The 25,754-nt window shown below is 38.7% G+C and overlaps 1 protein-coding gene across 1 annotated transcript in view; it reads right to left on the bottom strand.

The window, feature by feature from the left end:
• The window catches only part of LOC127571346 (receptor-type tyrosine-protein phosphatase gamma-like), a 536,499-nt gene that overhangs the window by 288,545 nt on the left and 222,200 nt on the right, over positions 1-25,754 (bottom strand). The window contains 1 exon segment of the mRNA XM_052017635.1: positions 19,252-19,431. Within this exon segment, the coding sequence (XP_051873595.1) occupies positions 19,252-19,431 (180 nt within the window).

The raw sequence follows: 25,754 nt of genomic DNA, 5'->3' as shown, positions 1-25,754 counted from the left end.
TTACAATTCTGGTGACTGAAGAGAACCAGATGGAAGGAGACATTCAAGAGCTCAGTACAAAGTTATAAAAGGAAGAGGTACCAATGGGAGCAAAAGACAAAGGTGAAGGAATAAAGAGTAGAAGACAACATTTGGGTGAAAACATTATCTGCAATCCATATTCCAAAAGCAGCCTGTGATGATGACATATTCACCCTCTGCACAAAACCTGTCCTACCTGAAAATAAAAGTAAAGAACTTAAAGAAACAAAATGTAAGCTAAAAGCAGAAAAGGAGACACAAAAGAGGGAAGCAGCAAATGAAGACAGTGGGGAGCAACCAGGAAATTTGATTTTTATATCCTACTTTACAAAGCTATAGTTGAGCTGTTGGTTTGAATGCCGAGTTTGAATCTAATTTGAATGCCAGTATGTAATTTCTTTTGACTTTTTCATTCTCAATTCTCAAACAATCCAACCAGGCAGAAAATTGTAATTCAACCCACTGAAGATAATTACTTGTGCTTCTTCTCAATATGCCACACAGCTACATTTAGTAAAAGTACATAAGGCAAAATAACGTAGGCTTTTCTAGCCCCCAAACATGAATGATGATAGTGCCCATGCCATAACATTTTGCATTGCATCTGAGGCACGTCATATGGTTCCTTACACATCAGTTTAATTATATTTCTTGTACTTCTTAACGAGCTGGTGAAATAGTTTCGATACCATTGGAATCTGGAATATTATTGAATCAGTCCCAGAAAAGAACAAGGCTTAACAATATTCCATGATGTTTGGCTTTCATGAAAGCAGCAATCTTGTCTGTAACAAGTTTCAGTCCATCAAGATGTACACTTGGACCAAGATATATTACTTCTAGCTGTATAAAGGCACACTCAGCCAATTACAATTTCACATTGTGATGGGGAAGATTCTTCATTACTTCCTCCAAACTGATTAGTTATTCTCTGCACTAGCTGTAGCAATGTAGTCACTGAGAGAGAGTCATAGAGAGATACAGCAGAGAAACAAGCCCTTTGGCCCATTGAGTATGCACCAACCATCAAATAACCAATTTGCAAATTAACACACACAACAAACACACAAATTTTGCAAATTAATCCTATTTTAGTCTCCCCACATTTCCATGAACTCAGCCCAGATTCTACCACCCACTTACACATTAGGAGCAATTTACAGTGGCCAATTAACCTACCAACCCAAGATATGGGAGGAAACCAGAGCATGCAGTCACAGGGAGAGCATGTGAACACCACACAGCCAGCACTAGAGTTAGGATTGAACCTGGTCTCTAGACCTATGAGGCTGCAGCATCTCTTAGTTGTGCTATTGTGCTGCTTTTCAGAGGTTAGAACATAGAACATAACAGCACAGTACAGGCCCTTCGGCCCACAATATCGTGGTGACATTTTATCCTGCTCTAAGATCTATCTAACCCTTCCCCCCCACATAGCCCTCCATTTCTCTATCATCCATGTGGCTATCTAAGAGTCTCTTAAATGTCCCTAATGTATCTGCCGCCACAACCTCTGCCGGCAGTGTGTTCCACGCATCCACCACTCTGTGTGTGAAAAACTTACCCCTGACATCCCCCATAGAACATCACAGCACAGAAACAGGGCCTTTGGCCCACGACGTTTGTGCCAACCGATGGCAAATTAAACTAAATCCCTTCTGCCTGCATATGACTTCTATCCCTCCATCCTTTGCATATTCATGTGCCAATCTAAAAGCCTCTTACATGCCATTATCATATCTGCTTCCATCACTACCTCTAGGCACTTACCACTCTGTGTAAAATTTTTGCCCTGCTTGTTTAAACTTTTCCCCCTCACAAAAGATTCTGACTGTCCACCCTATCAGATCTCCCCTCAGACTCCGACAATCCAGCGGAAACAACTCTTGTCCAACCTCTCTTTATAGCTCAGAAGGTAAGAGGTAATCCAGATAGCACCCTGGTGAACCCCTTCTGTACCCTTTGCAAAGCCTCCACATCATTCCTGTAATGGGGTGACTGGAAATACATACAATACTCCAAGTCCAGCCTAACCATGACTTCTTTACTCTTGTATTCAATGCCTCAACCAACGAAGGCAAACATGACATATGCCTTCTTTACCACCCCATCTACTTGTGTGGCCACTCTCAGGAAGCCACGGACTTGGGCCCCATGATCCCTTTTATATCAATGCTGTTAAAGGTCCTGTGAGGTTCATCTTGACTGCACAGACAATTGTCAAAGGCTTGCAAAATTTTGTCCATAGTGCATTGGGAGATCTTTGGTGAGCATTTGACTCCATACAGCAACTTAGTTCAAAAGGATAATCCTGTATGCACATTGATTGTGAGCTAATACTGATTATCCTCATCCATATTCAGTTGTGCACATGCATGTGCCAAATCAAGTTTTATTAAAAATGTGCCTGAAAGTCATGGGAAATTAGTAAAGGGTATTGTTCATTATTGACCATCTGATTTAAAGTTACCTTTCAGTTGCCATATAACCTTATTGTTTTATCCATCTTTCAGTGTTGCCTAATTGCTATGAGTGACTTTGACAAATTTCTCAAGCTCTTCTTCCATTTGGCTCTTGAAGGAATATGGAACTGGCCTTGGTTTGCAGTAGACTAGTTGGACATCAGGTTTAGTATGTGCCTTGTATCCAGTGATTGATGTGTATGAATCTTTGAAGATGACATATTTGGACAACAGTGTCTTCAACCATGACTTTAACATATACATGTGAATACTGAATACATACTTTCAATGATGTTTCAACTGTGCAAGCCAATCTTTTTTGAACAGTCAGATGAATTGTAACTCCAGAAGGTGGCCATAATAACATACCATTCCAAATACTTTTTTCTGAATAAGTCTCAAGTTTGATCAAGCTTATTATGAAGATACGTGACTAAACTGCTTGCCATACATATCATTCTCTATGATGAAATAAGCTACAATGTCATCAGCCTTGAAATCTGATGAATTACCACTAATCAGGACTGTGACATTTGAAACCCTGTTATTTTACATTAAGGTGAAAATTACTTTGCTCATGGATACTATACAAAGTAATTTCTGTGTATCAGCAGCAGTTAATATTATGCAGGCTCCTTCTTTGTGACTCCTGACGAAAAACCTGCTCGCTTTGTACTGGGGTTGCATTAGAAACATCACTTTTATTTGTTTACTTCATGTTTTTGAGTTACAATATGGTGCAATGTGCCCCTCTTTTGAGGAATGAGTTGTCCTTAGGAATCTTCTAAAAAAAATTAGCATGAAGAATGACTGCTGTTACATCTATAATTGTGGCTCACACCATTTGTGGTCAAGTGATACTATTCCTATTTCTGGACCAAGGCTTCAGGATTTTTCCTTTGAATGTGGGCCTTATTATGTTTCAGCTGGCAAATGATAGAATCTCATGGTATTACTAGCTGCCATTTCCATAGTGTCACGTGCCAAGTTAAAAATGAAGTGCTTTAGGAACAAAGACTGGATTATTTCAAGTCTTAAACCACATACTATCCCATCTTACAGTGCAAAATCTATAGTCTCCAAAGCTGTAGAGTATTGTGAAGTTTTTCAGCACAATGGTATAAGTCACACACTGTTTCCACAATTTCTGATGAGTTTATAGATGAACACGATCTCAAATGACTGTGAATTGAAGCATTCTTCCAACTTCTCAATCATCTCTGTGCACAAGATATCATTAGCTTTTAGCAGAACTACAAAGTTAGTGAGTGTGTGATATGTGCTTGAGTCGACCTCTGTGAATAAAATTGCTTACTTTCATTCCATCACGACAGCATTCTATGCCTGCCCATTCTCAGTACCATATTCTACCTCAAGAATATTGTTGGCCATGAAAAAAACATTTCCATCCTTTACATGTAAGATGTGAATGATTCACCATCCCAGTTATACCCTCCCCAGACTACGTATAAAATCTATGAGCCACCATTTTCTTCCTTTTCCTACCAATATTTTCAAGCCACCTCATGTAGTCCTACAGCACACAAATGGGCTTTTCAGCCCAACATGTCCATCTCAGCCATCAAGTATCGATCTATACTCATCTCATTTACCAGCACTTAGTCCATAGCCTTCCATGCCTTGGCGATTCAAGGGCTTGTCTAGATGCTTATTAGATGTTGTAAGAGTCTCTGCCTCCACCACCCAATCAGGCAGTGCATTCCAGATTGTAAACATCCTCTGGATGAAAAATTCTTCCTCAGATTCCGTCCAACCCTCCTGCTCCTCAATTTTCCATATATGCCCTGCAGCTTTGCAGGAAATGTTTCCTGTAAATGACCTTATTTATGTCCCTCAGTTTTCCATATCTCATTCAGGTCTTCCCTCAGCTTCTTCTGCTCCAAGGAAAACATATCCAGTTAATCCAGTGTCTCCCGAGAACTGAAATGTTCCATCTCAGGCAACGTCCTGCTGAATGTCCTCTGCACCCTCCTGTGCATTTCAACTTTACATCCTGTGTATTCCATTATCTTACAAACTAACACAACTTGTGTTGTTTTAACTTTACTTTAAAATTGGTTTGGTACAGCTTTAAGAGCACTTGCTGCTGTGTTGTTATCCTCTCTCTCTCTTCCTGAATTGACCTACTGATATCTGTGCAGTCACCATACCTATACTTGGGAACTTCGATGTTCAGGGCTGTTTGCTGCCATTCCTGCTGTTTTTAGCTCTCACCCATAGTTGTTTTTTTTTCCAGTAAAATTGCTCACTTTCATTCCCTCATGACAACATTCTGTGCCTGCCCATTCTCAGCACCATCTTCCACTTCAAGAATATTGTTGGCCATGAAAAACACTTCTGGTAAGTATAATTTAGGAACAGATAAGATATGTAAAATGTAAGAATGTTTCTTTACAGGTGCAACACTATCTTCATTGCCAACTGCAATGTATTTTATATGGACCTTGGATTATGCTGGGAATACTGGTAACCCCAATAACATCCATAAGATACTGGAACTTCAAAACAAGAGTGTGTACTTTATCTCAAGCTGACTGTAAGACACACCAACTCATGGTGCTTAGATCATAAAACACACATGGTAACATTATTATATTCTATAACCACGTAAATGAGGAACATATTACACATGCATTCTTACACCACACATCTGACCTCCACTCTGCTGTAGCACTTCCCATTGACTCTGGCATTGGAGTCTGGGACTGAAAAGAAGGGCTGGATATACTTCACTTCCAGCCCTCAGTTTTGTGCCAGTGATGAATGGTATTAGAAGCATAATCCCATTCACTTGAATGGTCTTGGTAACCACAAGTAAAAAGCCAAGTAATTCACTCAAATTATTTAATTTAACCTTGATGTTTTTGATTATCTCTGTCTACTTTAAGGTGTTTTTACTTAACATTTAAAATATATATTTTTTTAATTACTTGAATTGAGGAGAGACATTTAAAAACATTGCAAATGCTTTAAAATCCTGCAGTTCATTCTACGGTGGGATCTAATAATCTCAGCCTAAGCTTGCTCACTGTAAGGAACAACTCTTAATGACAATTGGTCAGTGCAGTCAGATCTCTGTATCTGATACAAGGTAGTGTGGTCAGATAAGTTCTGCAGGAGGCCAGACCCAAGACAATCTGACCATTTGTTTTCTGTTTGTTTACCAATCGTTTATCTATTCTGATTATCCTTAACCGTGATCAACTCCTAACTGTGGGCAATAATATCCCTTTGATAAGGTGGCACCTTATCAAATGACTTTAGAGATTGAAATACACGATGCCCATTGGATCTCCTGTATCTAATGATATTCTTGAAGAAACAATTTGATTAAGTTATGCTTTTCCAAGTGCTTTATGATTACTTCCTTAATCATCGGTTCTCCAACTACTTAGATCTGTCTAACTGGTCTGTCATTCCCTGCTTCCCCTCTCTGCCCTTGCCTGATCATACTATTCCTTTCCTGATCAGAGAACCTACACAAGATGGCCTGGTATTTAATTGATCCCACTGTATGTCTAGCCTCAGCACAGAATGGCAACAAAGTTCGCTGGGTGAGAAGATGTCATGTGGTATTTATAATAGGTCCAGGAGTTAAAATACCCATTTGTGCCAGTTGATGAGTTTTGTGTCAAGCAAAATTTGCCCAGCAAAAGATGGCCTGCAAATAAATCCTGGCCACAGTTTGAAACTATAGTTATTGTTTTTGTGTCTATTATTGCAGAATTATTTATACAGTAACTAAATCTTGAATTTTATTAAATTGCAATAATTCATGCCCCTCAAACTCTGACTGAGCTAATCTTACTCTTTTTGGCACCCTGATTTCAGCTACAAACAATAAACACCAACAAACCTAGCAGTTAATAGAATCCTGTTATTTTAGGGATTTGCCCCATTTTCAAGATAAAGCAGGCCATTCAACTCAAATCAGAGGTTTGTTAATCTATACAAAAGGACATTACAATTTCTGGCTTCATGTTGAATCTTCAGAAAATCAAAGGTGGCGGCTTTGGGTAGGCGCAAGAGGAAAGAGAGCCTTAAGGGGAATAAAATACAGTTTTTTCTTTGGATAATGCTTTAAACATTGCAAAGAAAGAAAATGATTAACTGTTTAAAGATGATTGTGTGACACACATCAATTGGTTTTTGGTGACATCTCCCTTCATGGGGCTCTCTGAACTGGCATGTATGGGAAAAAATGTAGTTTTGGAAAGATGACAGGTTTCAGATTGCCTTGGGGCTCCACACTGCTCTCCTTCTGGGACCTGCAATTTCACAACAGCAGAAAGAGGAAATGACAGGTACTGTGCAAGTGGAAGCAACCCTCACTAAAGGAAACAAGATGCCTTACAGTTATATTGGAAGTCTGTTCAGAATAATATCAATCACACTCGCACCAATTGTAACAGATCATGTCTAAAGTTGAATTACATACCAATATACATACCTAGTACTACTTCTCTTGTGTGAAGAAAATGTCTTTTCCAGAAAATGATCAAATAAAACAGTGCCATACTCATATTTACCTCAATGATGGCTACATTGCCAGTTAAATTAATGTACAGAAAAGGAAATTTTTTCATCACCCGAAAAATGCTAAAGCTCTGAATCAGTTTTCTTTTTCCAATTTCTCCTTCATCCAGGTGGATTATGACTTGTCCTCAAGTGCTACTTGAAAGGTGTAGACAGATTTCATATGCCTTTCTTGTAGCATGCTCACACTTGCATGTCCAATGAGTGTTTATTAGAGGAAGAACTACAGCACGCTGATATTTTCTTCACTAAGTTCCCAAAATGGACGTGGATTTTTTTTTCCAAAAGGGTAGAGATGAGGGAATCCTGGCCCATTTTCCTTTTAACTGGACACAGAGTCACAAAGACTACCAAGATAAGAATTCCTACTCCCCTGTTCTTCATCTCTAGCTTCACTACATACAATACTTCCTAGCTTTCCATTTACAAGCATTGCACATCATTCCTTCCTCTCTATCTCTCACACCCAACTCTGTACGAAACCTTCCATGCAGCTCACATCTAGCACTCAACACACCAGCTATTTTGCCAACATATCCACATGATCCGAATATTTCAGCTCATTCTCACTTTGTTTTCAGGACACATGCTTCCAATTTACCTTGCACAATCTGCAAGGCAAACTGCAGGTACTTTTATCCTTTTTACCCAAAAACTAATTCTTGCCCCTTTCTTTCATTTCGTGTGCTGAAATGCAGATAGAGAAGCAGCAGCTAGCATTCCTGATTGCACAGCGAGATTCAATCTCACTCTTGAAACAACCAGCTTGGGTACTGATACAATGCGTACTGTATAGGAGGAGCTTTCATGCAGTACTTCACCACTGCACAGGTACAAGGAAAGGAGAAAGGGCAACCAGTAATGTCAGCTCTCTAGAGCGTGAGATCACACACTACTTTGCTGTACAGGATTTAATAATCAACTTCAAGGGCCTAGACTTCCAAAGAAAGCTGGCGGGCATACATTTGGAAATTTAGGTGCACAGGGCACACTGCCAGCAACTTTTGAAAATTGCCCCACAGCTGCAACTTGTTGTCAAGGCTTCACGTTGAGCAAGGAGATCATTAAAATAGCACATTTAGTGTGCACTTTCAGCCCATTGCACTTCAAGCATTACTGTCAAATTTTTTTGTGTTACTCTTCAAAAAAATGGCATAAAGAAACAGAAGTACCCATTTGATTCAGGAAGCAAAATGGTTGTAACCTCTAAGTGACCTTACTAATTATACTCCTTTAAAAAAGGGAAAGGAAGCCAAGACTGTAATCTGCCATCCAATTAAATTCTGATCTCAACTCAGTGGTCAGTGAACAGCAATTAGACCTCATAGCTTAACTCAAAGGAAAACAACTTCACCTCACCAACAAAACTATTACATTGTCTGTTATAACATAGCCTTAATAAAACAACAAATAGTTTGACCCATAATGAACAATGTCATAGAAAATTCATTAATCTTTATTAATATATCACATTCTAATTAACTATGAATAGAAATAATGCATCAGGCATATGAAAAAAAATCAATTTCATACCCAGCTTGTGAAAGACTATTCATAATGAATTGGTAAAGCTAACAGAATGATGGACTGATATTTTTGCATGTACATCAATTCTCTTTAACAAATGCCACAGTCTGAAGTGACTGATTTTTTTTGTCTGAACAATGATAAAACAATGATAAGCTTCAAAATATTAAGGTCTTGAATAATTGCATGAAACTACCATATAATAAAGGCATCAATTCCAATATAAATCTATTTATCCAAAAATATAATGGAGCAAAAAGGACCAGTGGCATGGTGTAAAATTCTGAACAGAATATATATTTTGTGCTGCTAGAGGGTTAATTCATCCCATTCATAAGTGAGAAGATTTGTTTTCAGATTATTCATTTTTAAATCTAAAATCAATAATTAATTAGACCATTTGCTGTCATTTTTCTAATCTAGATGAATCATTAAATAGATAATTCCAAAGCAGCATAATTTTTAAAGTTCCCATAATTCTTATTTTACAATGGCTAATTCATTTTCGATAAATGCAGTACAACAAACATCAATGTTTAAGGCAGATTTTTATTTACTTATTAGTTTTTTGAATGTAGGCATCAATAGCAAAGCCAGAATTTATTGCCCATTCCTAATTGCCCTGATGAAAGAGGTGATGAGCCACCTTCTTAATCAGCTGCAGTCCTTAAGTTCAGTTTTTGTCATGGGCACATATACACTGGGTATAAATGCCATGACAGTTAGCTTTTAGCAGCAGCAGCAAAGTACATTACAAGAAGAGGACAAGTGTAAACCTAATTAACATAAATTATACATAACTTGTACATGTGCAAAGTAAACAACAAAACAATGACACCAGTGCAAGATCGAGAAAGAGAAATAAAGTCCGAGATGGTGTTTCAAGTTTTTCAGTTCGGTTCAAGAACCTGATGGCAGTGGGGAAGAAGCTGTTGTTGAACCTTGAGGTGTAGGTCTTCAGGCTCCTCTTGTAGACATCCTCGATGGTGGGGAGACTGAACCGACGATGAAACTGGCTGGGTCCACCACTGTCTGTAGCCTCCTGCATTCCTGTGCATTGGAGTTTCCATACCAGGCTGCAATGCAACCAATCGGAATGCTTTCAGTTGATGAGAATACTCCAACAGTGATGTTTGGAAAGGTGTTTTAGATTCAGTGGTGTTAAGGTTGGCAATATAGTTCCAAATCAGAATGGTCTTGAGCTTCTTGAGAGTTGTTGAAACTGAACTCATTCAGGCAATTTCTAATGTTGCCTTGTAGATAGTAGAAAGGCTTTGAAGTGTCAGAACATGAGTCACTCCCCACAAACCCCCACCTATTCTTGTAGCCACAGTATTTTTGTGGCTGCTCCTGTTGTGTTTCTAGCCAATAGTGACTTGCAGCATGTTATAGAACATAGAGCATTGGACAGGCCCCCATTATGTTGTACTGATCTTGATGCCAATTTATCCTAAATGCCCTCTTCCTGTGTATCATCCATATCCCTCCATTCCCGTCATATTCACGTGTCTATCTAAAAGCCTCTTAAACTCCACCAAACTCCACATTCCAGACACCTACCATTCTCTGTGTAAAAAAACTTGCCCCTCGCGTTGCCTTTAAACATACACCCCTCTTAAAATCTTAAAATCATGTCCTCTGGTGTTTAGCATTTCTACCCTGGGGAAAAGATTCTGTCTATCCTAGCCACGTCTCTCATAATTTAAAAACCTCTGTCAGGTCTCCCCTCAGCCTCCAACATTCTAGGAGAACAACCCAAGTTTGTCCAACCTTTCCTTATAGCTCATGCCCTCCAATCCAGGCAGCATCTTGGTAAACCTCTTCTGTACTCTTTCCAGTCTCCACATCATTCCTATAATGTGGGGGTGACCAGAACTGCACACAATACTCCAAGTGCAGTCTGACTAAAGTTTTATGCAGCTGCAGCAATGACTTCCTTACTTTTATACACAATACCTCTACTAATGAAGGCAAGCATGCCATACACCTTCTTCACCACCTAATGCATTTGTGTAGCCACTTTTGGCGAACTATGGACCTGGACCCCAATATTGGTATTGGTCTATTACTGTCACTTGTACCGAGGTACAGTGAAAAGTTTCTCTTGCAAACTGATCGTACAGGTCAATTCATTACACAGTGCAGTTACATTGAATTAGTACAAAGTGTATTGATGTAGTACAGATAAAAACAGTAACAGTACAGAGTAAAGTGTCACAGCTACAGAGAAAGTGCAGTGCAATAAGGTGCAAAGTCACAACAAGTGACGTGAGGTCATAGTCCATCTCACTGTATAAGGGAACCGTTCAATAGTCTTATCACAGTGGGGTAGAAGCTGTCCTTAAGTCTGGTGGTACGTGCCCTCAGGCACCTGTATCTTCTACCCGATGGAAGAGGAGAGAAGAGAGAATGTCCCAGGTGGGTGGGGTCTTTGATTATGCTGGCTGCTACACCAAGACAATGAGAGGTAAAGACAGAGTCCAAGGAGGGGAGGCTGGTGTCCGTGATGTGCTGGGCTGTGTCCACAACTCTCTGCAGCTTCTTGCGGTCCTGGGCAGAGCAGTTGCCGTACCAAGCCGTGATACATCCAGATGGGATGCTTTCTATGGTGCATCGGTAAAAGTTGGTGAGAGTCAAAAAGGACAAACCAAATTTCTTTAGCCTCCTGAGGAAGTAGAGGCACTGGTGAGTTTTCTTGGTTGTGGCATCTATGTGATTTGACCAGGACAGGCTGTTGGTGATGTTCACTCCCAGGAACTTGAAGCTCTCAACCCTCTCGACCTCAGCACCATTGATGTAGACGGGTGCGTGTATACTGCCCCCTTTCCTGAAGTCAATGACCAGCTCTTTTGTTTTGTTGACATTGAGGGAAAGGTTGTTGTCATGACACCATTCCACTAAGCTCCTTCCTGTACTCCGACTCATCACTATTTGAGATACGGCCTACAACATTGGTATCACCTGCAAACTTGTAGATGGAGTTAGAGCAGAATCTGGCCACACAGTCATGAGTGTATAGGGAGTAGAGTAGAGGGCTGAGGACGCAGTCTTGTGGGGCACCAGTGTTGAGAATAATCGTGCCGGAAGTATTGCTGCCTATCCTCACTGATTGCGGTCTGTTTGTTAGAAAGTCAAGGATCCAGTTACGGAGGGAGGTGTTGAGTCCTAGGTCTCGGAGTTTGGTGACAAGCTTGCTTGGAATTATTGTATTGAAGGCAGAGCTGCAGTCAATAAACAATAGTCTAACATATGTGTCTTTACTGTCCAGATGCTCCAGAGCTGAGTGTAGGGCCAGGGAGATGGCATCCGCTGTAGACCTGTTTCGGCAATAGGCGAATTGCAATGGGTCCAAGTTGTCTGGTCGGCTGGAGTTGATGTGTGCCATGACCAATCTCTCAAAGCACTTCATGACAGTGGATGTCAGAGCCACTGGTCAGTAGTCATTGAGGCATGTTACCTTGCTTTTCTTTGGTAGCGGGATGATAGTGGTCTCCTTAAAACAGGAGGGAACCTGAGATTGAAGCAGGGAGAGGTTGAATATTTCTGCAAATACTTCTGCCAGCCGATCAGCACAAGATCTGAGCACGCGGCCCGGGACACCATCTGGGCCAGGTGCTTTCTTCGTGTTCACTCTCTGGAAGACTGATCTTACGTCCTCCACTGCGATTACAGGTTCAGCTGCATTGGTGGCTGTCAGGGTGGATGGTGACAATCCACTTCCCTTTTGTTCAAAACGCGCATAGAATGCATTAAGTTCATCAGGAAGGGATGCGCTGTTGTTAGCTATACAGCCCAACTTTGTCTTGTAGCTTGTTATGGCACATAAGCCTTGCCATAACTGGCAACTGGTCAGGGACTCTATTTTGAGTTGTTATTGCCTCTTGGCATCCCTGATAGCTTTCTGAAGGTCATACCTCGATTTCTTGTACAGATCAGGATCACCAGATTTGCGTGCAGCAGTCCTCTCCTTCAGTAGGGAGTGGATCTCCCGGTTCATCCATGGTTTCCTGTTTGGGAACACCCTTATTGTCTTCTTTGGCACACAGTCCTCAACACACTTGCTGATAAAGTCCATGATGGTGGTGACATATTCATCAAGGCTGGCAGCTGAGTCTTTGAACATGGACCAGTCCACTGTCTCAAAGCAGTCACTTAGGAGCTCATCTGCTTCCTCAGACCAATATCCCTCAGTATTTCAATGCTATTAAGGGGGTGACCACTAATTGTATACTTTCTCTTTTCACTTGACCTCCTAAAGTGCAACACCTCACACTTGCCAGGATTAAGTTCCATCTGTCATTTCTCTGCCCATATCTGTAACTGATCTATATCCTGCTATACTCTTTGATAGTCCTTTACACTATCCACAACTCCACCAATCTTGATGTCATCCACAAATTTACTAATCCACCCATCTATATCTTCATCCAAATCATTGATATGTATCACAAACAACGGAGGTCCCAGCACCAATCCTTACAGAACACCACTGGTCACAGATGTCCAGCCAGAATAACAGCCTTCCATCCCTACTCTCTGTCTTCCATTGGCAAGCCAGTTCCGAATCTAAACTTGCAATTTATCCTGGATCCCACACATCTTTATCTTCTGAATCAACCTATCATGAGGGACCTTACCAAATGCCTTACTGGAGTCCACGTAGATAGCACCCACAGCTTACCCTCATCAAGCACCTTTGTCAACTCCTCAAAAAACTCAATTTAGTTTATAAGGCATGACCTACCCTGCACAAAGCTATGTTGAGCAGGCCATGCCTTTCCAAATGTGCATAAATCCTATCCCCTCAGTATCCTCTCCAATAGCTTCCCTACCACTGATGTGAGCCTCACTGGCCTATAATTACTGGATTATCCTGATTTCCCTCCTTGAACAAAGGCACAATATTTGCTGCTCTCCAGTCCTCTGGGTCCTTGCCTGTTGCTAGTGAGGACATACAGAGATTGCCCCTGCAATCTCTTCACTTGCTTCTTTCAATATTCTGGGATATATGCCATTAGGCCCTGGGGACTTATCCACCTTAATGTTTTTCAGAAGACCTAGCACTACCATCTCCTTAATCTCAAAATGTCCCAGCACATTAGCATCCCCCAGTTTTCACTATCCTCCAAAGCCTTCTCCTCAGTAAATACCAATGCAAAGTACTCATTTAGTACCTCAGCCTCTTGCTCTGACTCCAAGCACAAATTCTCTCCTTTATCTCTGAGTGAACCTACCCTCTCCTTCTTAAGTATAAAATGCCTTGGGATTCTCCTTGATCCTGCTTGCCAAGGACATTTCATGGCCCTTTTGGCCCTCCTAATTGCCTACTTGAGCACCTTCCTGCTATCTTTATATTCCACAAGGGCCCAGTCTGATTTTAGCTTCCTAAATCTTACATATGTTTCCTTTTTTATCCCTGACTAAATTTAGGACCTCTTGGGTCATCCAAGGTTCCCTTATCTTACCATGCTTGCCCTTGTTCCTTATCGGAACATGCAATTCACCCTGGATGTTGATGGTGAAAAACTCAACAATGGTAATTACTATTGAATATCAAGGGTAGGATGTTAGACATTCTCTAATTGGAGATGGATTTCAGACATGAATGATATTTTCTACTTATCACCCCATTACTGCGTGTGGTCTTGGACTTGCTGTTTGCAGGCATGGGCTGCTTCATTTTATGAGGCATTGCATAAAGAACTGCATCTTCAGCAAACATTCCATTTCTGATTTCATGATGGAAGGACAGTCATTGATGATGCAACTAAAAATGCTTGGGTCAAGGACACTGCCCTGAGGAACTCCTATAGCGATCCTTTGGGATTTCATTCCAGATGTGAACAATGATACTGATTCATGTATATTTTTATCCTAACATTAATCTAACTTTTAATTTGTTAAAGCAAAACTGCATGGAATATAAAAGGGAAGGGGTGGCAGTGTTTTTCATCTACTTTGCATTTGCAGTGGTTGTTGTCATGTGAATTTGGTTACCAGAATACAAAATACTCTTTTATGTGGTACTGTCGGCTTCTCTGGAATGAATTGGCACAATGTTGTTCCTATCCTTTGAAATGATTTAAGGTGGTATGCCATTCAAACCAGCATAAATTAGAAATATAATTACCATATAATGAGGATCTCAACTAGATTAATATGTTTCATTTTCTCTTTCGTGGGAAATGACTTCATGCACAGACATACACATTTTTACATTTTATGCCAGTATTCAGTGCCCAACAACTTCAGCTTCTCACTGCAAGCTATTATTAGACATGAATGGAAAATATCAACGAGCAGCAATTGCTTCTTGCAAATGTGCAGGTTTCAAAATCTGGCATACGCCTTGGGAAAAAGCCCTGCAGCAAAATTTCAATGTCAACTGGTGTCATGCAGAAGAAATGCAAAGTGTGCTGAATTATGAACACAACCAGTTGGGCAATCAGCATCATGAAAGGTTAAAACAGGGTTTTCACACCTGACAGCGAACCAACTTGCAAAGGTAAAAAGAAAATCAAGGGAAAATTGAAACAGTGGTACATTCACTCATTCAGAACTGCATCTTGTTTCACTAATAATGAAATAAACACTTGAGATGTCAATCCTTGGTTGTGTAGCTAATATTGATTATGATGTGTACATAAAAACCATCAAATCAAAAGAAAATCAGCTAGTTACTAATCTTCATAGAATCATTAGTTTGTGTTCGGTGATGATGCTTTTGGAATCAAGTTTCAAACATGGACAGAAGGGATAGAATTGACAGTTATAATAGAGGGCTATCAAGAATTAAAAGTATCATGGTTAATAAAGCCATTGGAAAAAAAAGTTAAAAACACTGATTTTAATGCACTGCTAAAAGATAACAGACTACCTCTGATTTTGAATGGCCTAAAGGAAAATGCTATGCCTTTGAGAGAGGAATGTGCAAGTGTTTGTACGCGTATGTTTGTGTGTGCTTGTGCATATAGAAGGGGGTGGCAGTGCAGTGAGAGAAGGGCAGAGACAGGGGGCTTGGAAGAACATCTCACATAGCAGAGTTAATAATGCGGTCTCACCCTTTAGGGAATTGGCACCTGTAGTTTCCTTTTCCTTTGTCCCACTATCTTTACACTTAGTGACTGATGACGCATTATTTGAAGACTCTCCCCTAAAGTATACGTCCAGGTGGCTGTATCTGAGCTGGTGGATTTCAGGATGGAGAGTGGCAAGCACAACACACTTCAAAATCCTTCTTACACATTTGCAGTTTTGAACTGCTTCAAGACACGGATCACCTCTATCAACTGCAGCTCTTGATGCAGTAGTCACTCACTGAGCAGCAACAGTTTCTGAAGCATTGAGCCACACATACAGAAGTGATCAAAGCCAGTTTCTTTTACATTATTTTCTCCTGGTCCTGAACAGAAGAGTGATCACATCACCAGCATTTACTAGGAAAGTGTGGGAGCTTTGAACCACAGCCCACCACAATAATTCATGCCAAATCAATCCACATATTTATGTCAGTTTTGGGGTCAATGCTGCTGCTGCAAGTGCACGCCAGCACCACCTCTTGGTAACATCTGCTTCATAGAACACTTGTAGTCTTGTTCACTTTGACAGGAATAAAAAATAACAAAATAAATGGATTGTTATCGCAAATACCTCCACATATTTCCTTTCAGGAGAGCACAGATATAATAGAAGTCTGATCAAGTTTTGGTATTTCAAAGCTTATTTCAGTAATAACGTTGTCTGACTCATTTTCCAACACAAGTTAACGTTCTCACTCTGTGTTAATTACTGCACTGGTCTTTCGCTCTTTCGATTTAAACATTGCCTGGATTTCAAAGGTCAGTGTTTCCATCCTGTAATAGATTTGCTCCAGATGAAATTGGAAAAAACAACTCCAAATATTTCAGGTTTATTCACATAAATGCTTTACATATTCAAACACCTTAACCTAATGGAACTGCTTGCCACATCTCTCCAAAATTACTACAAGAGATGAAATAAGCAAGGTAAAAACAAATAACAAATTTCAGAAACTCCTTATCCAAGTGATACCCTATCCATTTCATAATTCCACTGAGGAAACTGATTTTCATTGCAAGTTGTGGAAATTTTCACCACTGTAATACTTTTCTCAAAGAGCACCTGCTACCCCAAGAGTTGAGGACACAAATTAATGTTTTGTTCATTTTATATGAAGCAACGATTGCTATCTAACTCTTAACAAGTGAAATGATTACCAGACAAACACTTGCGGAAGCTGAAGCACCATTTCTGCAATAGCTATCTCTCGCATTTCACTTGACTTCTTGATCTGATTGGGGCATATCTCTCTCTCTCTGTTAGTCTTTACTCTCGGGCCTCCAGTCTTCTAAATATACTTCTCAAAGGATGGACATCACACTTCTATCAAATTATTATTTGAATTACATCCTACAAATTAGCTATCCAAGGATGAGGGACAGGTGCACAAAATGGACTTCCTTAGAATTCCTCCTAGCACAGATGTCAACCTTTTTAAAGAACATTTTGAACACTTTGACATAACCCCGACACAAGTAGAATAATTGCTCCCTCCCTATTTTTATCAATTGTTTTACCCATACACAAGACTATTTTTCTGAACTGTGCCCATGTGAAAGAACATTGCATGCTTTCTTGGTCTGAGCTGACATTCTTCAGATTGATTTGTCAAAGTATGGAAGCACTCTTTACATGCTACAGTTGTAGAAATGAAGGTACCAAGTTAGCTAGCTGTTTTCATAGCACTGAATAAACACTTTTTTTGTATGATATGAATAACTTTTCAGTCAAATGTATATACTATTAATCCAAGCAATATCTCCTAAAATGCCAGATGAAAAAATGAGGTTCCTCCTTCAATTGATCTTAACAGGAAGGTTGAAGTGATGTCTTCCATGGTTTGGGAATCATAGCCATAATTGCATATAGGCTCATTGAACACCTTCCATTTGTGCGGCAGAAGGTCACGTTGTCCATGGCCTGTATAGATTTCGTTAAGGGCTGTGAGACATCTTTGAGAGAATGATGAAGTATTTATTCACTCCACTGTATATATCTCATTGTTCTTTTCACTTGGATGATTGGTCTGTATCTGTGGCACAAACATTGGCCACTATTTCGCAAAATGGCTGTCATAATTTTGAACACTTTTGTGATGGTTTTTTATAAGTCTTTGAGAGTTAGGTTGGTGTTGTCCATCATTCTTCCAATTCACAGAGGATGTGGGAATCACAGCACATGGCAGGTGGGTCAATACAGGCCATCACAGTAACCACTCCGTTGCAGACGACTTCAAATTCCCAATCACTGTTTGCATAGTAGCATTTAGTTGCACATTTATGACCTTTGTACCTTGTGCTGAATGAAAAGGCAGAGCAGTATACTGCAACAGAGAATGTGGGGGGCCTAGTGCTGCAGTGCAGAGTGTTCTGGCTATGCTTGCCCATGATGTTCCAACAAGTTCTGGATGACACCCAGGGATTTAGGATGAGGATGACTAATAAAGCATCACAATTTAGCAAGCTTTTTCAGGGGCAATCAAATTTTGCCCCTAATACTTTTAATATATCAGCAATGAAACACAATTCCAGTCAAAAATTCAATTATTTTTCACCTGAGTACTTGCTGGGTCTCCTAATGATATGTCTTAACCTGCTAGTTACTATGTCCTGCCAGTACATTGCAATGATCTTGGCTGTTGTCACCAATCTTTTGAAATATGTGATTATTTTAAGAGAAACAGATTAATGGTGGGTTTATGTTAGCAGTTCCTCCAAAGGTGGACAATGAATACTTTTTTTTAAACTTTACTTAAAAATAATGAACAGTGTTTGTATTATGGAAGTCAAGTATTGCTGCCTACTTGCCATGCACTTTTTGCATCTATTTAATTATCTTATTCATACATGAATTGAACTCTCAGTTTTAACCTAAATGATCCAGTCTAACAGTGAGATAGTAATTACATGTAGAAATGAGAGTTTTCCATGCAGGGAACAGTAATTGATAATCCTGAGGCATGCTATGCCAATGAATTAGTGAGTATAGGTTAAAATTTCAGTGCATATGAGAAAAGCTTTAGTTGCGGGAATTATCTTTCTACTTTGACTATGAGCTATAAATAATGGGAGAAAGCCCAATTTTAAGTGTACATTCTTGTCACATTAGCAGCAGTTAAGCAATGTTGCCACCATCATCTTCAAGCAACTTTCCAAAATTCACTGGGGAAAATGGTGGTTGCTGACAAAATACCAAATCAATGTTTAAATTGATGCAATGGGTGGCTTACAGGAATGATTTTAAAATATAGTTGTTTAAGTATGTTTCAGTCCTGTTGAAACGACCTTGAAATGTAAATTGGTTGGTTCTACAGTAGCTGACATTATAACTCGTTTGCAGAGCATCTGCCTTAAAATGGGTCAGCAATGAAATTGCATAATTATGCGCACTGTACTGAAAATAATCGATGTGCAATACCTGCAAAGTTGCAATTCTCCAAGATGAAATCATTCTCATCATTTAGCTGTAATGCTTCCATGAGGCTTTAATTTTCTACTGCTAATTTCCTTTGCTTGGATCCAGCAATATTATTAAATATCTATAAACATTCATAGTTGTTTCAAGTAGCCAGAAAAACTATTAGCTATCCATGCAATTAACTTACTTGTCTTTCCAGTGTTCTTCATTCGCGTTCTATTGGAGGACTCTGTTTCAAAACCCTCAAGACGGATTTGTTGCAGGTCATCTTTTTCACGTGTCTTATGATCTACAATATCAATTGGGGACTGATTGACACCAGAACAACTGATGTAAGATGTGGCCCAATATTTTGGTCCGTAGTTTCCTAGAGAAAGAACAATGTATGCAGCGTCAGCAGGCAAGAAATAAAGATTCACTTTTAGTCCTTTTAAGTTAAAATATCTAGCTCTATCTATTCTAAGACATAATTAGCAAAGTCATACCTTTAATTTAGATTTTATCTGCACATATAGTTTAAATTTATGTTTTATCTACACATATACAGTCTTTGAAAGCAGGAACTAAATGAAGATCATGTATGAAGTGAATACCAAATGTGATACATTTTTTTGGGAGAAAACAAAATCAACTTTCTTCTCTGGCATTACATCCTAAGTTCATAATGTGGTCAATTTAATTTAAAAAATTAGACCATGAAATACTGAGAAGCACAAGACTGGATCAGATTCACATAAACTCAGAAAAGAAAAAGAAAAAGAAAAAGACAAGAGCTGCATCGGGCTTGCCTGGAGAAATCATTGAATTGTCAATTAATTATTTTATTAATTTTCCACAGAAAAAAAACACAAATCAACCAAAGAGTGCTGTGAATAATTATTCCTAAATGCAGATGAAATAACCTAGTCTCCACAATCAGTATTTATAGGAATCCAAAGCAAAGGAGTAAAGGTCACCATGTTAGTAAAGAATCTATGAATTTAAAATACTTTTTTTCATCCATAGAGGTAACTGAAGTAAAACTATCCCACAGATTAAATAACTAAAAAGCTGCTTTTGTAAGGATTTCTCAAGCAATTTATAAAAGTGCCTTTTAAATAAGAACGGAGCAAGATGAAGTTTACTCAAAGCATGTCAGCAAGTGGTCTCTGATACCCAGACCATGGAGCTAGTCGTATCATCTTTTATGACAACTTCATTTACTTTCAAGTACACACTTCACAAGTGTTACTGCTTTTGACAAGTATCTGATGTTTCCATGGAAACAATAAAAGCAAGCTGAACCAGTCAGAGCTTTCAGATCAGAAAACACACAACTAAAAAAAAACAAGGCAGAATAATTTAAACTATTCATTCTGCTGAATGCAACCAAGGCCTGATTTTGTTAAGCTGTTTTCCAACACTATATTCAACTCCCTATCCTGGTTGCACATGACCGTGTTTGGAAATAAATACATGTTCTTTGGGAAAAGCAACAGTTATTCTTAAATTATTCTAACAGTCTTCTTAAATTATTTTAACAGTCTTCTTAAATGATAATTCAACTTACAAAATATTAGAAAAGATATACGATTCCAGAATAGCATTTTCAAAATTACCATTAAATATCTTTTGGTATTCACAGGTCGTTCAAATACCAGAGATATAAAGAAGTTCACAGAATTCCATATCCCACCAGAAAAATCTTCACATTGCAAAACAGATAAGCACAGCATAAAGCAAGTGGAAAAATATTTATTTCTTCAGTAATTCCTCTCTAATTGATGTGTTTGGGAGTCTACCAACAGTTAGCAAATGTAGGAGTTTATGTACAGTGAGAACATGCAAGATACATTCCTCAGATTATTGTCCAGTGCACTGGTGGAATTTGGAGTCAAAGAAATACTTACAATTAAACATCTGAAGGAAATATACAGCAAAAAAATACAAACTTCTGCCAAATGATTGCAGGTTACATCCCACATAACATAAATGAATTATGGAGCTAAACAGGCACTAACCTCTCTTCAATCTAGTCAGGATATTTTGTGTTAGTCATGTTAGTACTTAATTATTTCCTTGCTCATACGTTTCACAATACCAAGAGCATTTTTTTCCCCATTAAGAGTTTAGAAAGTCCACCTTGGAGGACAACAGATTTGGTCCAAATCCTTCATTAAGTCAGACAGTGGAAAGTGGCTTTGGTGTCATATTGTGAAAAATGTAATCATGAGCAAGGCTGGTAGGATTCATTGAACTATAATTCACCATCAGCAGACCTAATGTACTAACACACACACACTTGGTCTTGATCCTAAATGTCAACTATCCATTTCCCTCCATAGATGCTGCCTGACTCGCTGAGTTCCTCCAGTTTTTTGCATGTTGCTTCAGATTTCCAGCATCTGCAGTCTCTTGTGCCTTCCCCTTTCAAATTCATTTTAGTGAGAATTTGATTGAAACTGATCTTCCAGTACAAATTTAAAATTAGATCCTGAAGAAGGGTCCTGACCCAAAATGTTGACCACCTGCTTTTCTCCACGGATGCTGCCTGGCCTGCTGAGTTCCTCCAGCATCATCGTGGTTTTTCATTCAAAATTGTGTCTTCTGAATCATCTAATGATTCAGTTATTTGGTGATGAAAATTCTTTCATAAATAATAATAAATGGAATACTTCCTTCTCCGTGGCACTGTTGACTACACAATTTGAAACTATGGAACAGAGCATGTCTACGAGTTGAAACGTATATACCAGAGCTACAAAATTCACTGCCATTTCTCTTCTTTGAAACTTATGAAGCTGCTGAATCTATTGCAGGCTCTGGGCAGATTTCCAGGCATAACTTCTGTCCTAATGGACTCATGAGCAGTCAAGACTCAAAGCCCACTTGGGATGACAGTGGTATTCACTGGTATGAAAGTTCCATGAGGAACTGCCAGTTTTCTAGTGGGAATTTTGGGCTATCATGATTGTGAATTATGTTCCAGCACTTGGGTCTCCAAAGCTTCCTGATTACCTCTCCTTAAATGGAGAAAACCCAAATTTAGATTCAATATCAGTATCGTCTTTCTTTTTAAAAGAGATACATAATTAAAATCCATTAGAAGCTGATTACATACATAAATTTATTCTTTAAGTGCTGTAACACTCAATTAGACACCTATAGTTTATGCCTGAAGAATGACTTGGCCAGACATAAATAACACAAAGCAGGATTATTCAAGGTGACAATGAGATATCAAGCTGGTGAGTTATGAATGAACTCCAGTTTGGTACAAATTCAAAGCAGCAGAGTGATTAGGGTTTCATTTAGCATTTACCTTAAACTGTGGATCAAAATACGTGATCAGTAGGGGTGAAATTGAACTCTGTCAATAGTGTTGAACAGACAACAGTGAATCAGTATCCTATTTTACACCTTGATGGATTTTCTTCTCCAATGAAACCAGCAGCAAAGAAAATTGAATCAGGTGTAAACCATGCTGCTGATTTTCTGTTGCACATTTTGCACTTTCCTGAAGTCCAATTTCACCCTCATAAATTGAAACTAGCATAGGTTCTAATTATTTTACCAGATATCACAAGCAACGTGCTATGAAGGTACTGCTGCAAAGATAACATCTCCTGCCAGCAGTCAACATCTTCAGTGCTGTGTAGTACAATTGTAGCCAACCTACTAAAAAGAATTATGGAATTAAAAAAATTAATTATGCTTTGTGCATTCTGTTTTGTGTGATTCTCATCCTACTTTAATACTTAACTGTCCAAACACATGATCAAGGCGTAATCCCAATCTCAAAGTCGATCCAAATGAGATCAAACAGAGATAAACATTATGATTTTGGGCAAAAGTATTATCTAACGATGCTTTTATGTCTTGTGTTTATTTGGTCAAGGATGAAGCATGTGAATATGGATATCTACTACTTTTGTTCTGCATTGAAGGAGATAAGAAAATGAAAGCAAGTTCACAATACACAAAATAGATAAATAGTGGAAAAATATATTTTTAAAAAAGATGGCTAAATGCCTGTTTAGTCTTAAAGTTGATTTTAAAAACGTGTGAATAATATTGGCACAGTTTCACCTGAAAAGCCAGCAACCATGAGCTTGCATGACACATCTTTCCCCAATGTTATTAGCACACTAGTGTGGGGGACAAAAATACCTGGATATGTTTAAATGTACTTTTCTGAAGACGGCATAAAGGTACATTGAAGTGGTTGACTGTTAACAAAAATAGAGGGGGAAGAGAGGGACGATCAGCAGATTCATTTAACATTGGAGTTAACTGCTTAATTCTCCCCTTTCTAGAGGTCTCAGGATGCAAGTTAAAATGATCATACCAATATTATACATATTGCTTTAAGGCTGCACATATTTGACAATGCTGCAGACCGCCTGACTACAGATGATTTGGTAATGTCCCGTCAATCAAGGTTGGCAACTACTGAAAAGTAAAACGGTGATTTCATGCATGATTTAACTGCAAATGCCATTGCATTTTTCTAGAGAAATTGCCCTGCTTTTATTGGGAGAAGACGTTGAGTTGTTTTCCCCACTCTTTAAATAGATTCTGTTTACTGAACACATTAACATTGCTTGTTGGACAATAAGCTGTTTGCTGAAGGCCATACATCCAGTCCCACGTCCAGTTCATTGGCTAATGCAGTTTTCAATATTCTGAAAAAAATAATTACAGTGTCGAGCAGTGACTTGCTCTCACTTCTGTGTAAGAAAATCCCATTCCAGAGACATGGGCAAAAATACATTGAGTTGGACACTATGGTAGTGGAAAGCGCTGCACTATTAAAGATAATGTCTTTTGGACAATGCTTCATCTGCTGATTTGTTGAAGGAATTTTCATCTTAAGCATCAATTCTTCCTCTCCACAGATGTATCTCTGGCATTTCCAGCATCTCAAATTCTTTGCTTTACAATTCTCCTGCTCTCTCAGATGGATACAAAAGATCATATGATACCGTCCTGAAGGACAACAGGGGAGTTAAAGCCAATATTTATTCCTTAATCAGTACTGCTAAATGTACATATTACTTGGTTATTCTAATTCCATTGCTGTTTGTGGAACTTGCTGTATAGAAGTTGGCAGCTGTGTTTCCAACATCACAACTGTGACTCTATTTCAAAAATGGTCCACTGGCTATAGAGTACCGTGAGACAGCCTGAGATAACTGAATGTGCAATGTGAATGCAAGTCTTTCTTTGTATAAACTACTGCAGCACCAACAGGTACCACAATTGTAATATAACTACACAAACTCATAGTGGCGTGTCATGCAAGATCTGTAAACAATACTACCTATAAGTACAAGCATCCAACAGAGGCTGTTAAATTTTCAGTTATCAAGCTTAATCCTAGATTGATATCAGACATTATTGTGAACTATACATTTATAATTAGGCCAGTAAATACAGAAATATCATAATATTAATTGAACTGCCTTTGTAATCTTCATTGAGCATTCTATTTCTCACCCCATCAACTTAGTTGTAGAATCAATATCCCAAGGCAATCATGATTTTGAAGATAAAGTTGTTATTTCATGAGGTTAGGTTTCTTTTAAAGTTTGGCAAAAATGGGTTAAGTCATTCACTCATTAATTGGGGTAAATAGTAAACTAGTTCAAACTAGTTGACAGAAGACAGTTTGAAGACAAATGGCATTTAAATATCCCTGACAAATAATCTTGTCAGGGTACAAATTCCAGTTTCATTATAATGTGCAAGAATTGCAACTTTCCGTGGCAGAAAAACAGTTTGTGAATTTTATTTGAATATGAATTTTACACAAATGCACCAAATATAAAGTCACTACTGCTGTTCAATACACAGAAGCTGTGTGATCTGCAGTTACCATTCACATTTACAGTATCTGTAATACAGAACAAGCCACAATTTCCAAGTGGAATGGGTTCTTCTTTGGAAGAAACAAAACAAAAAATCCTGGAGAAATCATGCAAACCACCATCTTACTGTCAATTACCTACATTTTTTTTATTCAAAGTGACGTGAAAACTTTTTGGTTCCATCATTTATTTGTAGTTCATTATAATACACTTCCATGAATGGAACTGGATTCAGTCCAGGCACAAGAGCAGTCTACTTACAAGAGTATGTCAATACATTGGGATTTCCAAATAGTCGGATAGAGAATTATTAGAGCTTTTCTGTATATTTTGAGAAAACAAAAAGTGCATGGAAAAATAGCCTAAGTAGTAGGATATAAAATGCAGTGGACAAACAGATGAACCTGGGAATGCAGATGCTTTGAAATGGATCATCGGCTTGTGTATAGTGGGATAGCAGCTGCAAACAAATGTGGCCATAATTGGAACCGTGCACATTTTAGTAAATGTAAATGAAAAAGTTAAAATGCCAGGTTTTTGATATTTACTTTTTGGACAAGTGATAACTATGACCATGGGTGAATCACAGCATTTTTGACATAAGGCATTAACAATGTTAGATCTAAACAGGTCAACCCCTGGAAAAAGGGACAAGAGGATAACCAAGGCTAGAAATAATTGTTGATAACTGGGGGTGGGGAGTGGGATTATCTGCTGGAGTCCATATGATAAGATTAACACCACATATGGAAGGCTACTCTGATAACAGTTGTGTTTCACCCCCTTACAGCGATGTATAAAAAATGCCACGACTACTTGTCAATTTGAGTGATGTCAGTAT

The sequence above is a fragment of the Pristis pectinata genome, chromosome 6 (assembly GCF_009764475.1).
Source record: "Pristis pectinata isolate sPriPec2 chromosome 6, sPriPec2.1.pri, whole genome shotgun sequence".
In the NCBI taxonomy this organism is placed as follows: Eukaryota; Metazoa; Chordata; class Chondrichthyes; order Rhinopristiformes; family Pristidae; genus Pristis; species Pristis pectinata.
Note: the sequence above shows the minus strand (reverse complement) of the source record. Positions and strands in the feature narration are given on the sequence as shown.